General features: G+C 38.1%; 1 protein-coding gene across 5 annotated transcripts in view; it reads left to right on the forward strand.

Moving 5' to 3' along the window:
- shank1 (SH3 and multiple ankyrin repeat domains 1) overlaps positions 1-15026 on the forward strand; it is a 112781-nt gene that overhangs the window by 84921 nt on the left and 12834 nt on the right. For all 5 annotated transcript variants that reach the window (XM_088339672.1, XM_088339690.1, XM_088339681.1 and 2 more), the window contains 3 exons: positions 9666-9748; positions 9822-9946; positions 12427-12562. In XM_088339672.1, the coding sequence (XP_088195798.1) occupies positions 9666-9748; positions 9822-9946; positions 12427-12562 (344 nt within the window). The remainder of the gene's footprint in view (positions 1-9665; positions 9749-9821; positions 9947-12426; positions 12563-15026) is intronic.

Consider the following 15026-nt stretch of genomic DNA (forward strand, 5'->3'; position numbering starts at 1 on the left):
CTTCCTAACACGCTGAATGTTTTAATCCCTCGCCCGATCTCTAGTAAATCAACGTTTGGCACCTCAACCTCAATCTTGGCGATCGGTCCGGTAGAAGAACCTCACTGTCTTTGAACTGTTTGCCTCCTTGAGTTATCATGTCGTAGGACTTCAGATAGATAGATAGATAGATACTTTATCTATCTACAATATATGGTCCGAGATGCTGTCTGCAGCTCGGACCATATATTGTGGAGCGTTTGTTGTTATGAATGGGACTTCATGACTGTAAAATGATTGAATGCATGTGCGTGCACGTGTATGTTTTGGTGAAGGCCCCGCCCCCTTCCTTGCAGGAAGCCAGTAAGCTCCCGCCAAAGCGCCTCCCTCCCTCTTTTCTGTCCGCCACCTCCCTCCTTCCTCTCCTCCTTGTCGCATCCAACGCGGCTCCCGTTCGCCTGCCGTCTTTTTAAGCATGAAGGGGCTGGGGGAGTGTAACCCTCTCCCACTCCTATCCTCCTCTCCCTCCTTCTCTTCTTCCTCCTGTCCTCCTTTTCTTTTGCTTCTCGCCGCTGCCGAGAAGGAGAGGGAGGGGAAGAAATGGCGGCGGGGGCATGCGGCGAGGAGGATCTATCCCGCTCCCTCTCCCTCTCCTCCTCCTGGCCGATGCTGGGCCCGATGAATCGGAGCATCTGGTTCATTTACAGGTACCCGACCAATCTTTTTTCCCCCTGACCCGCTACCTCCTCTCCATCCTCCCGTTGCCTTGGTAGCCAGAGGCAAGAATTGTATGCTTTCGCATCATGCACCATCGATTGGAGACACTTGACAGATTTTGCAGCAGTATCTGGATGTGTTTTGATTGTGCGTGTGGACATGTGTGTGTGAGAGACACATGTGGCAGCGTTTCACTGAATGAACATGCATGTGAGCATTACACGCACGCGCCAGTGCTGTCTCACCTCTGGATAGATAGCTTGTTTTGTGTTCTTCTGTGATCGTGCGCTTTTCAGTGCATGCGCGTCATCTAAACGCAAGTTGTCGTAGTTGCAAATTGATTCGCCCAATGGTCCAATTCATGACTTCAATCCTGGGGGGGAGTATCAATTTTGCATTTTTTTCCCCAAAGTCTCTATTGTTAGATGTTATACTTTTAGCTATCTTTTTACTGTTTTGTGTAATTGAAATCATATTTTCTTAACGTACCACAAAAAAAGCAGTTGTCTCATCTTCCGCTTGTATATGAGCCGTGTTGGGCGCTCGACTGAAAAAATGATAATAAGTTGCGGTTACTAGTTACTTCATTTTAATAAGTAACTATTTCATCCCGTGGATTATCCACCCCCGAAAATAGCCCGTTACTGTGATCATAACTATCTACTTACAAATTACCGTATATACTCACAGTAAAGTTCACCACCTAAAACTGTTTAAAATAATTGCGTATTAAATTAAACATAAGAAAAGATGTACCCCTCATATTTCTTGTGCAGTCTTGAGAGCTTGCAAACTAAAGCTTGGGTGAGTCACTCCATACCCATCTTGTCTCTGAGCTTCAAACTACTCAAAGATTTTCCGCCACCGACACTGAGTACAGCCAAGACGTTTTTGTTTTCTTTCCAGGCTTGGAGTGTTGCAAAAATAAATTTTACAAATTAAAGACCAAAGTCCAGAACACATTTACGTGCTTATGTTTTCCCTATTTATTTTCCGTTGGTTTGGTGTTCCCGTATAAGCAACGCTCCCTCCCCATTTGCTGTCTACAATTCGCCACTTGTGAAGCTCAACTATTCCATTTAAACTGACCCTGATTTCAGTATTTTGTAGTGGTAAATACAGTTTAGATGTGAGTATATTTAGTAGAAAGAATATCAGTAGGGAGAAATTCTTAAAGTCTGTGCTTGAAACTGTAACTGTATTGAGTTGTACTCTGTAGGGCCATATTAACATAACAACCCCACATGAGAGGCGTGATTAGCAGCGTGATGCTCGCACTTCGTGATTAAAGGGAGAACAGGCACTGATTAGATGGCGTTAAAATTCTTTTTTCCATAAGTAGCAGACTAACTCACCATTTTGTGATGACGTTTGAGTTATATATTTTCCAGGAATTAATAACTTTGTTAATACATTGTTTATTAGTGAAGTGAAGTCTCATTCAGGAATGTTTAAGGTAGTACTGCGGATGACTGGTTAGCATACCGCTTCATAATTCACAGGTACCGGGTTAGCATGCTCTCCACATCCCTGTGTGGGTTTTATCTGGGTACTTCACTTTCTTTCCAAAAAATGCATTGGTGATTGTTGAGGAATGCTTGTTGTATGTCAATGTGCGCCCTGTGATTGGCTGGCAATCAGTCCAGGGTGTTCCCTGCCCACTGCCTGATGTCAGTGGGAGAGGACTCGAGCACTCCCGTGACCCTACTAAGGATAAGCGTCTTGGAAATTAAGTGATGTTTTGGACACTGCCCTTGTTTCCATTTTTTACTCATTCCAGTAAATCATTTTTCTGCATCTGTGTGAAAAACTATAACTTATTAGCCTGCTTTGGCCAAATACAACATTGTTAGAGTTAACATAGAGTTTTAGTCAACTCTAATTCATTAATCGTATACCAGTAATTGTATTACACAGAAACTCTGTTTTGTTTTCTATTTTATCCATGTTCCAAAATACACCACTAACTGCATTCAGGTAAATCTTAGGATGTAAAGTACTATATTCATTGATTTTGTCTTATATAATTGATGACTTGGGTTATTAGAATTGGTGTAAATTTTTATCCATGCATTGCTGGAATCGCAGATAAGCTCACACGTTTGTCAGCTTCAACTAAACTCTAAACTAAAACTAAAAACATGTCTGCCTGATCAGTGTGAAATCCTTCAGTCAACACAATTTCAACTTCTCACACTGTTTTGTCTCTCTCTCTCTCTCTCTCTCTCTCTCTCTCTCTCTCTCTCTCTCTCTCTCTCTCTCTCTCTCTCTCTCTCTCGTCTACTTGCCATGAGCTTGTAAATTGTCAGCATTACTTTGACAGTTTAACTGTAATTTTAGAACAATAATCTATTTTTTCATAATTGGTTATGAACAACTTGAAGCTCACCCTTTATAACTATTACTGATGTCACTGTGGTGAACATTTACATGTCACTTCAGGCTTTATTTCCAGCTAAATTCCTTTCTTTGGATTTTAATCTATAATAAGAGCCTTTAAACTCTAGTTGTGTCCTGTCAGGCCCCCGACATTTTGCAGTCTTTTTAGGAGAATCATCCCCAGAAACGGCCTCGTACCCCATAAGCCACAACATTTTATTAGTTTATTTTATGTCACTTCCTTCACTGCTTGTTGTTTGTCTGGGCCGAGCTTGCGGCATTGCACCGCTGCAACAATTCCTTGGTTGTGTGTTTGAGAGTGAGTGAGGAAGCTGAAACAGGCCAAGTTGCACAGAATGGTTGGGGAAATTTCACTCATCTTATTTAAATTTCAGCATGTGAAGTTTTAAGTGTTAAAGTTAGCGAGCAACATGTAATACTGAAGGATGAACATTGCAATGATTAAATTATTAGCACATCTGCCTCATTGACAGGAATCCACATTTGAATATCTGCTGTCCTCTCTCTGCCCACCATTGAGAGAGTTTAAAGGTATTCCCAAATTCTTAAACACGCCAAAATAATGCATCTTAAAGAAAGCCACGCCATCCCCAAATTTTGGGCCGGGCTCAGGCCCTAAAATCTTACCTCCCTACAGTGCCAAACGCGATCCCAGACCATTGGACACAGCAGGTTAGCGGGTTAGCTGGTCAAACAGCAGACTGTGTGCAGCTAACAGAGGCTGACCGGAAACAATTAAAATTACATTGTTGCTTCTTTTTGACAATGGCAACTTTGATTGTTGTCTTATTTTTTTGGAAGATTTGTGATCGAGACAATTAATGGATAGGACACAAGCGGCTAAGGCACAGGTGAACATAAAACTGTAGAAAACAACACAAACACGAACAAACGAACATCTACAGTACATTCATACTTCACATGCATGCAAAGTTTTTCATAAATATAAGAAGATATGTCTGAACAGTAAAATATCTTGCCCATGTAGGGAAAATGTATATTGATTTCTTTATTCTTATTTTGTCCATTGTTGCTGCAAATGGTAATGCAGTATTTTTCATTGTACTATTATCTGATAGACGTCCGACTTAGGCTTGTCTACAGGCACTACCTTATAATTATTGCCTATCCTAAATATCTGTTTTTTTGTTTTTTTTTTGTTTTTTTTTTTAATTTCATGTTTATCCTTGAGTGTCACGTGTAATCTCTCATTGTACACCATGTAGTAATCTATGACAATAAAGACATTTCAACAACAACAAAAACAAGAATTATAAAAGGAATGTTCTCATATGTTAAATATAAAATAAAATCAATATTAAAATAATTGAATAATAGCTTTATAAATCACTTGAATTAAAAACAAATGTTTAAATAAATAAAGCTCGGTGGCCTTGAGACTGGGAGGTCGCTGGTCAAAGCCGGGTAAAACCTAAGACTTACAACATTGGTACTCATTGCCCCCCTGCTTGGCGCTCGGCATTAGGGGTTGGAATTGGGTGGTTTGGTCACCTAATGACTCCCAACACATCAGTTGGGTTGGGCAAAGGGGGCTGGTAATCCCCTCCTCTGTATTGATTTCCGAGAGTCAGAAAAAGATTCTAGCCACCTCCCACTAGGGGGACATGGCTCTGGGATATATATATATATATATATATATATATATATATATATATATATATATATATGTAACCCCAGTGTACCTGTCCCACCAAAGATCCACATTCACGCTGGACTGGATGATGAGGTTTTTATTACAGTTTCTGCAAATGAAATGAGTCACAACACGTGATTAGCTTCTCTGCTGGCTTTGATCTCTTTGATCTCGTTGGCAGTTCGCTCTGTAGACTGCCCAAAGCATATCAAAGAGCTTTCTTTTCAATTAACATAAAATACATTTTAGAATATCACAATACATTTTTACATCCATTTTAACAAGATACCAGTTCAGGGTGTCCCCTGCCCACTGCCCGATGATTGCTGGGATGGGCTCCAGCACCCCCGCGACCCTACTGAGGATAAGCGGTGCAGCTAATGAGATGAGACTTTTAACAAGGGATCGTATTGTGGTTTTTTAACATTTACAATGAATTCAACATATTTTTCTTTAGTCTGAATTTTAACCAACATCATCCTTTTTATATATATGAGAAAATAGAAATAAGAACAATAATGAGTATAAAACGGGTACAATTTACCTGCAAATGAAATGAGTCACAACACGTGATTAGCTTCTCTGCTGGCTTTGATCTCTTTGATCTCCATAAGGGGAATTAACATTTTAGCACAACGGAAACAAAACGAAAATAAATCCAAACAGCTTGACAACATCAATCACATAACTGTGCATGTTGAGAGATTTGTCGGCTGTGGTTATAATGTTTAAAATTAACTTTTTTTGTGGAGCACCTAAAGATGCGTCTTACCGTTGGCAGCTCGCTCTGTAGACTGCCAACAAAAACCCACCTTCCGGTCACATGTCAAAGCCAAAACAAACCCTTCCCCATACCAGCAGGTGGCACTGTTGGACTTATCATTGCAGGACACTTACCAAAAACTATACACATATTTCAGCAGGAATTTTAATAAAACAAAAGTTATTAATACACCCGCTACACACACACACACATATATATATATATATATATATATATATATATATATATATATATTTATCAAACTCTTGTATTGCTGTAATTATACTTCACAAGTTTTGCAGCAATAAAAAATGTTATACGATTATACAATGTAAATGGTAAATGGTCTACATTTACCTTTCAAGCCACTGAAGACCTCCCGAAGCGCTTTACTATGTGCTTCACACTTGCCCATTCAATTCTAGTAGTAGGCTGTATTATCTTTCAGGACCCTTAACCATTTCCCTTTGTATAAAGACAACATATCAAAAAATATTCCTTGTGTGTATTAATAGCTCCACCTTTGATATGATTCTTTTTTCAGGGGGGGAAGAAAATGACTGAAATAAAACCCGTGGAGAATTGACTTTGTTAAACCTATCAGGGCTGTTAAAACAACACAAAGCCTTCAAACATGTTCAACATCAATGCAAAGATTTGACTCACTGTCAAGGATCTGGTTTGTGCGTAGAAAAAACAAACATGTGTGTCTAAGTAGATGATAGCACAACTACCACTCCCATGCACAATTTTTGAGTATTGGAAAAGATGCAGTGTAAAGTTTTGCCAATAGCCTACTGCCATTGGGTATTGTCTAGGATCTGATCAATACTGTCGGTTGAAGGACAATTGTGGCCCTATACTTTTAGTTACCCGGCTGTGTCTTTACTTTTGAGTCCCTGACAATGTTTTTAACACAATCTACTTCAGTCATAACGCATATCTTTCTCTTCTATACTGTAGCAAAGTTTACTTATTCAATTCCTATTCATTTGTGGCAGTGCCATAGAATAATAACAGATTATATGTTTCTTAGTGTTAATGTTCAACATTAGACCTACGTTTTGTGGAAAAACAGAAATAAACAAAGTAATACTAGGTAACGCAAACACAAATAATTATTATATTACATATTGTACCAAAATATTTCCAAACAATAAATGCTTTATGGGTTTATACCAAGAATGTTAACCTGAATTTGGCAGACTTTATGTTCTGAGGCAGTAAAAGAACGCAATTTAAAAATTGAACTTTGTTTTATCAATATTAGGCTATATCATTCAACCCAAATTAGTACGTTACCCTGCATATTTTAATCATGGATTCACAAATGATGGGGAAAAGGTATTTTCTTCGGCATTGTATGTATATTTCAACAGTTGAGTGAATGCAGTTTTACACCTGAACCGACTCGCCATGCTATACAAATTCATCACTGTCCTCTAGTGGCCAGAGAGCATTTCTGTTGCAACATTGAATGAATGAAAGTATGAATTAAATTTGTATTTCAAACAAAAGTCAAGAGGAAAAAATACATTAATGTAGCATGTCCGAAAAGGAGTCAGATGAAGCATAAGCTTATATACTCCTACCCCAACGACTTCCTTAATACTCGTAACTCAATTAGCTCTTCTATGTATTTACATACAACAAATACCTCACGTTTATACATTGTCGTATAGGTTCCTCGTACAAGACACTTGGAAAATAATAGGATGAGTAAAAACTGTATATCCCACTCCAAACAAAAAGTAGACCAAAAAATTAATAATGGCAACAACGATAATCACATAAAAGAAGGTTAAAAAAAAATAGCACAAGAGGGGAGTGGGTAGGAGTTATGCTTATTTGGTCCGACCACCCTGTATTCAGTCTTATATGATTAGTGGATGCAGTCACTTTATCATTATCATCACTATCAACTTTTTATTTCTTTATTTTTAGATCTATAGATCTAAATTGGAATGAATTTGCATAATATGACAGCAATAGAATAATAATAACAGGGTTCAAAAACAACAGTAATAATAGACATATAGTTGGTAATGATAATGATAAATATAATAACAACCAAACAACAGTATAATAGCCATGATAATGTTTATAATAATACTAAAAACCTTAATTGTTTGTCTGACCCATCTATTTACTGTAAAGGCGTCTGTCACTAACACATAACAAATAATGGATAATAATAATAATAACACCAATAGCCACAGGACAGTTAGAAAAATCATCATAATAGTACCCATCTATTAACTATATAATGCTACTAATCGCTGATATAATTCATACACAAATAATAACAATAACCACAATGGCGTTAATGACAGTTATGATATAATAATGAGGTTAGTTATTGTATTAAACCATCCATTTGCTATATAATGGTTCTGTTCACTAAATCTTATTCAGACCACATTTTAATCCTGTCTGTACTTTGACAATAAAGTTTTTTTTTTATTCACATTCAAACAAGTAAAAATTTGGACATTGTTTGAGATAATCTAGTGTTTTATTCCAAAGTTTGACCCCACATACAGACACACACATACATTTCCTGATAGTTCTCACTGGTTGAATCTTGAAATTACTACATCCCTCAATTTATAGCCTCCTTCTTTTCTCATGAACAATTCTTGATGTTCTCTGACAGTACCTCTTTAACTTTAAATAGCAGCTGTGAAGTTGAAATCTCCACTTGTTCAAACAGCTTTCATAATTTGGACTGCAGAAATTGAATAATAGTGATCACAGTATCCTCCTGCCTTGTGTATAATTCTTATCTTACAAACGTAAGGAGTATAAAAAGGGGATGAAGTGAACTTTTGTAATTATTGCCCCAGACTTTTGCACAATATGTTAAATATGACATAATTAGAGAACAATATAATAAGTACAGCGCATTATAATTTAAAAATAATTTGGCTTTATTAATAATCGAAATACTTTGAGATACATTAGCTTGTATGTGTCTGATGTGTGTTTTCCAGTTTAATTTACTGTCTATTGTAACTCCTAAGAATTTTATTTCTGATACATGGCAACACCATCCATTTTCACAGCGAAGTCTAGATTTTTCTTGTGATTACCGAAGAATATCACTTTAGTTTTGTTCAAATTTAAAGATAATTTATTTATATTCATCCATTTTTTTTAGTTCAACTAATTCACTATTAATATTTGTTACTAGATTCATAATTTATCTTCGGAATAGAACATTTTAGTGACATCTGCAAATATGATTAATATTGAATATTTTTGAAACATTAAAAATATTGTTAATATATAGATTGAAAAGCTTTGGACCCAGGACCGAATCCTGTGCTACTCCGCAACAGATGTCAGTATTCAGATTGTCATTTCTCACATATTGCTGCCTCCCAGTCAAATAACTTTGAATCTATTCAAAAGCCACTCCTTTGATACCATTGTATATTATGATTATTGTATCCAAAACAATAAATAAAAAGTAATACAAAAAAATGATTAATTCTAATTCCTTCGAGCCAGGAACAAGCTCATTAGCAGCTGTAGGACAGTAAATGAAACAAATATTATTTGCATTTTGTGAAGTACTTTCAGTGCTCAACTGCTAAGTCTGTAACAAAAGTAAGATACAATTCTCAACGGTTTGGAAATCAAACGGTTTTAACAAATGATGTTTGTCTTTTTAATCGCTTTAACAACCGACATTTGTTCTTCGGATTGCATATATTTAATTTCCAATATGTGTATCAAGCACAATCTGGCCTAACGCTCAAGCTCTATTTTTATATCTAAAGATATGACTATAAAATGGACAATGCATGCCATCAAAACTGAATTCGCTTTAATCTTCAATATTACTGAGGCGAGTCAGACTTCATTTTGTTCAACTGTCCAATGTGATTTCTACATGTTCATCCGTCACTGAGCTACTGCCATGATACACAAACTTTGCAAGTACTCTTTTTAGAAGTTTTGGCACCTGTACTCGATGTTGACATTGTCATTTCTGTATATTACTGCTCAAGACAGTGACGCTATTTCTCAGCCAGGATTATATTGTTATGGACTTATTGGTCGAATTTTTCTGTTATAGATATTTGTTGACAACATTGACAAATCGTTGCGGCCTTATTCTACAGCTAATCTGCTTTTTGTTAATAGTGATTATATCATCAAGGAGAAGTCTGTGCTCCTGCAGAAGAAAGAGAGCGAAGGCTTTGGCTTTGTGCTGCGAGGTGCCAAAGGTGAGGGAAAACAAAGTCTGGCAGAAGGTAGACCAAAAGCAATATGTTTAGGTGTTTTTTTGCCATTTTCCAGCTCAGACCCCCATCGAGGAATTCACACCAACTCCTGCCTTCCCCGCTCTGCAGTACTTGGAGTCGGTGGACGAGGGCGGTGTGGCCTGGCGGGCCGGTCTCAGGATGGGCGACTTCCTCATCGAGGTACCCAGACCTCAAATGAATTATCGTGCTAAAAATGTATATTTGCAGTAGGAAAGAAATCCCTTTGATTTGATGGATTAACCTTTGCCATTTCTGATACGGTTCCACTCTACTGACAAAACCGAAATAAGGTCATAATTTCACAATTTTTTCAAATCCTTTAAATGGATATCTGCTGCTCCTTTAGCAGTATGTACCAATCGGACTTTGTTATTTATGTATTTCTTAGACACTGTTGTGACTCATAATTGCAGGACATTTACCCAAAACTTTACACATATTTCAGCAGGAATTTCAATAAAACAAAAGTTATTATTACACCCGTTACACACAGAAATTGGATTTTGGGAATACAAAAGTAACTTTAAGTTACTCAATTTTAGTAATACTAAAATATACTTAACATAAGTGTTTATAAGAAGGGTCTCAAACGTGGTGCTTGCGGGTACCAGGTAGCCCCCTTAAGATAGCTAATAGCCTGCGAACTGGTTTGGAATATAACTCACCAACAGTGTTGGAGGTAACACGTTACGAAGGAATTCAATTGATTTTGTATCTCAACTGTCGTTACTTATTGAAGCAGATCGTCAGTAGCTCTCTGATGTTTCACAGATACTCCTTTACTTACACTGTTTACTAACCAAGTCTGCCAGCAAGTTCATGTGTACTGTAGGAGCCAAAAGGTATTAGTGCCATCGACTGTTATTTTTGTTTATTCCATGTGGTGGCACACATTAATTAATAAGTTTAGAAAGGTATGAACGTTTGTGTTGTCAATGACAGGTTTCTGACCCGGAAGGTTTTGACCGCTAGGCTATGTTACACTACTCTAAGCAGGTTGTTGTTATTTCTTTTGGCCCGTATTTCTGTTGTAACCAGCGTTTAATGGAAGTAGAATAAAGATGTATCATTTAAATAACTTGCAGACCGTTCCCAGGGTCATTGCTTCAGAGGCATCCTTCTACAGCCTTCTCCTGGTCACTTCCGGTAACATTTTGCGAATCAGCCTAGCTCCACCCTGCGTCTAGATATCTCAATAGTTCTGTATTGGTCAGAACTCCTTCATCAGATACCTTTAAAGTACACCTGATTACAGTTACAATAGCGCCCTCTCAAGCACAGAATAAGAAGACAAAGATTTTTTTCCCCCATGAGATACCTTCCTTACTGGATGATCTTGTATCCAAGCTGTATTTATAACTGTAAAATAATATACTGAGATCAATAAGGGATTTTATATACAAATATTTTTGAAGCCTAAATGTATATCGAGGGTCTCCGCTAAGAGTTTGTTTGCAAGCGCTCAAGAATGCACAAGCCAAGAAATATGTTCACTGCTTCAAAGATTGGTTTACATTTTTTCTTCTATTATTTTATATATTTTATTATGTGGTTATTTTAAAGCAGTTTTGGGAATTCTGCTTAAAAGTGTTATTTGTAACCAGATAGTTACTTTCAGAGTAATTCTGTTGGGTGTCAGTAATCCCTGGGGTAACGTATTTATTTTTTTTCTAAAATGTAACTGTTAAATGGCCCTGCGACTGTCTGGCAACCAGTTCAGGGTGTCTCCAAGACAGCTGGGATGGGCTCCAGCACCCCCGCAACCCTATTGTGGATAAGCGATATGGAAAATGGATGGATGGATAGCTAGTACCTGTAACTGATTGCTATTTTTGGTAATGCCTCCAACACTGCTCACGAGTATTGGACCATTGTGATTTTCTATAACAATAATTTGACTTTGTCTATTTAACTCTACTTCCACTAATTAGCCTGGTGATAACATAGTAACAACATAGAAATGACATGATGGGTTGTTGTTTTAAAAATGGATATTAAACTGCTAGCCCTTTGCGCTAATTAATCACAAAAAGAAACTCACATCTTCAAAACGTTTAGAGGCCCCAGGTTTTGACCGTCACGTTAGCCCTTTTTACTTTTGTTTTTCTCGATCGTGTTTTAAAGTTGCTGATTTAGAATTCTTTGTAACTTTTTATAAGGATGATCAGAGGGCAAAAAAATAAAAATGCCAATCAATCAATCAATATCTGTCATTCTTTGTTGAAGATTAAAAATATTCCCATTACTATTTTGTTGTTGTTTTTGTTATGCTCAAATATTTATTACTTTAGGGATTAAAATACCGCAAAATGCTATCTGTTATCGCTATGTAATAGCTCATTTGGTTTACTTGTTAGCCTAAATCTAAACCAACTATCCGAGACAATATTGTATATTGTTATATAAAGGTTTCACTAGAAATCAAATTTTTCAATAAATACAACAATTTCAAGACTCTGTTTTTAAAGAGCAGCTTAGTAAACTGTAACTACCTGCCAAATATCTGTGTTCATTAAAGAAAGTGGTGTTCAAAGACAACAGCAAGTGTTGGAAAAAGTCAGAAAATGAAAAATATATCCTCGTGGATCTCAAAAAACTCGACAAGACAAAGCCTGGAAACGTGTTTTGATCTCTTCCAGGTCAATGGTCAGAACGTGGTGAAGGTGGGTCACCGCCAGGTGGTCAACATGATCCGGCAGGGTGGCAACAGCCTGATGGTCAAGGTGGTCATGGTGACCCGCAACCCCGACATGGAGGAAGGTGCCCGTAAAAAAAGTAAGGTGACAAAAGTCAGGATGTATATCAGTGATCATCAACCACTGGGCCACGGACTGGTACCAGACCGCACAGAAATAAATGAGAGTTACCACAGTTTAGGAAAGAAAGGAACCTTATTTTTTGTTTAGACCGTATATAACCTTCTTTTTTTTTACCCACATAAGAACTTAAAGTTTGGGTATGCGTCATGTCAACCATGAGGTTTTGTTAGTATATTACCAAATTTGGGCAATAAATTAATAAGTCGAAAAATATCACTGACCATATTTGCAGAAGTACAATGCAGGAAACAGATAAGTGCAGTTGCCCTTATCACGGTACACATGGAGTCAGGTATCAAAGCCATTGTATCCCCAACACAAGATGGAGAAGTCACGGTACAAGAGGCGGGCGAGGGCGTCGACAGGCGTTAATCGAGATCCAGAAGGGCAGGCAGGGGTTCGGTACACTGCAATAAACAAGACTGCTCCAAGAAGGCCAAAGACAATACAATATATGAACCGAAATAACGCAGAGCCCAGAAAATTGAGCGTTTACATTGTAAAGCAGGAGAGGTGTGATTAAAGAGTAATCAGGACAAGTAACACTAGGTGAGGGGTTGAATTTAGCCAGGAAGCAAGTGACCAAAAAAGCTAAGGGTAAATGAGAGGGGAAAAAAATCAAACCTAACTGTAGAACTGTGACTATTCATGAATGAAATAGTCAAGTCAAGTCATTTTTATTTGTATAGCCCTTAATCACAATTAGTCTCTAAGGGCTTCACAAGTTATTACATATAAGATTAGGTTACTCGTATGCTATAGAGTAGAAGTGAGTTTTAAGCCTAGATTTAAACATTTCCACCGAGGTTGCAGATCGGATCTCAGGGGGAAGAGCATTCCACAACACCGGTGCCCGGATGGAGAACGCTCTCGAACCAGCGGAACACTTCTTGGCTCTTGGGATCACCAGGAGACCGGTGCTCTTGGAACGAAGGCTTCGGGCCGGGACATAGGGGGAGATCAGATCTGAAAGATATGAGGGGGAAAGTCCATGTATGATTTTGTATAGTAGTAGGAGAACCTTAAAATCGCATCTTAGGCTAACAGGGAGCCAATGCAGGTTAGCCAAAATTGGGGTGATGTGATCGTACTTTTTTGTCCTTGTTAAAAGCCTCGCTGCAGCATTTTGTACCAGCTGAAGACTCTTGAGTCTGGTCATCGGAAGACCGGAAAGTAGTGCATTACAGTAGTCGAGACGGGAGGTAACAAACGCATGAATTATGATTTCCGCATCCGACTGAGAAAGTATAGGACGAATTTTAGCAATGTTACGGAGATGGAAGAAAGCGGTTCTAGTAATTTTCTTCACATGTGTTTGAAAGGACAGATCAGGGTCGAAAATGACACCTAAATTTTTAAGTGAGTCACTCTGTGTGATGTGGCAATTGTCCAAGTTCACTGCGGTTTTCGAGAATAAGTCACGGGACTTAGAAGGACCGATAACTAACATTTCAGTCTTTTCAGGGTTAAGACGCAGGAAATTGAGTGACATCCACTCTTTTATCTCAGTGAGGCAGGCCTCCAAAGTTCCACAGTTTAGTGTGGCAGATTCCTCCATCGGGAGATAGAGTTGAGTGTCATCTGCGTAGCAATGGAAACTGATATTATACTTACGAATAATATCACCTAGTGGAAGCATATAAATGCTGAAGAGAAGGGGGCCAAGCACTGAACCCTGCGGAACACCACAAGTAACACTAAATGGCTCAGATGTCAATTCGCCATATTTAACGCAGTGTGTCCTATCTGAGAGGTAGGATCTGAACCATAATAGGACGCTTCCTGAGAGACCAATCCATTTTTCCAACCGTTCTAGCAAGATAATATGGTCCACTGTGTCAAATGCAGCACTAAGGTCCAGCAGCAGCAAAAGTGATGATGTGCCCGAGTCCATTGCCCGTAGGAGATCATTGGTTACCTTAATCAGAGCTATCTCAGTAGAGTGGTTAGCCCTGAATCCTGATTGCATTGATTCAAAGAGATTGTTCTCGGACATGAAATCATTCAGCTGCTGTGCCACTACTTTTTCAAGTATTTTAGAAAGAAACGGTAGGTTTGACACAGGTCTATAATTACATAAGTTTTCTGGATCTAGGTTGGGTCGTTTCAGTGTGGGTTTAATGACAGCGGACTTAAAAGCAGCTGGAACTACACCTGAGGCGAGTGATATGTTTAAAATATTTAGAACTGAAGGTGCAAGAATGCCAAAGAGACCTTTGATAAGTGAACCTGGAAGTGGGTCGAACTGGCAAGTCGTCGGTTTGGCCGTATTCACCATCTGTTTAAGATTTTCGAGTGACAGTTCACTAAAACGGGACAAAATACCTAGACAGCCACCATGTCGTGCATCTAGAGATTTGAGTGCTTTAGTATGTGTTGAATTAATACTGTCTTTAGCAATTTCTTCCTGTATGCTTTGG

The sequence above is a fragment of the Urocampus carinirostris genome, chromosome 1 (assembly GCF_059441175.1).
Source record: "Urocampus carinirostris isolate Australia breed hairy pipefish chromosome 1, RoL_Ucar_1.0, whole genome shotgun sequence".
Classification (NCBI taxonomy): Eukaryota; Metazoa; Chordata; class Actinopteri; order Syngnathiformes; family Syngnathidae; genus Urocampus; species Urocampus carinirostris.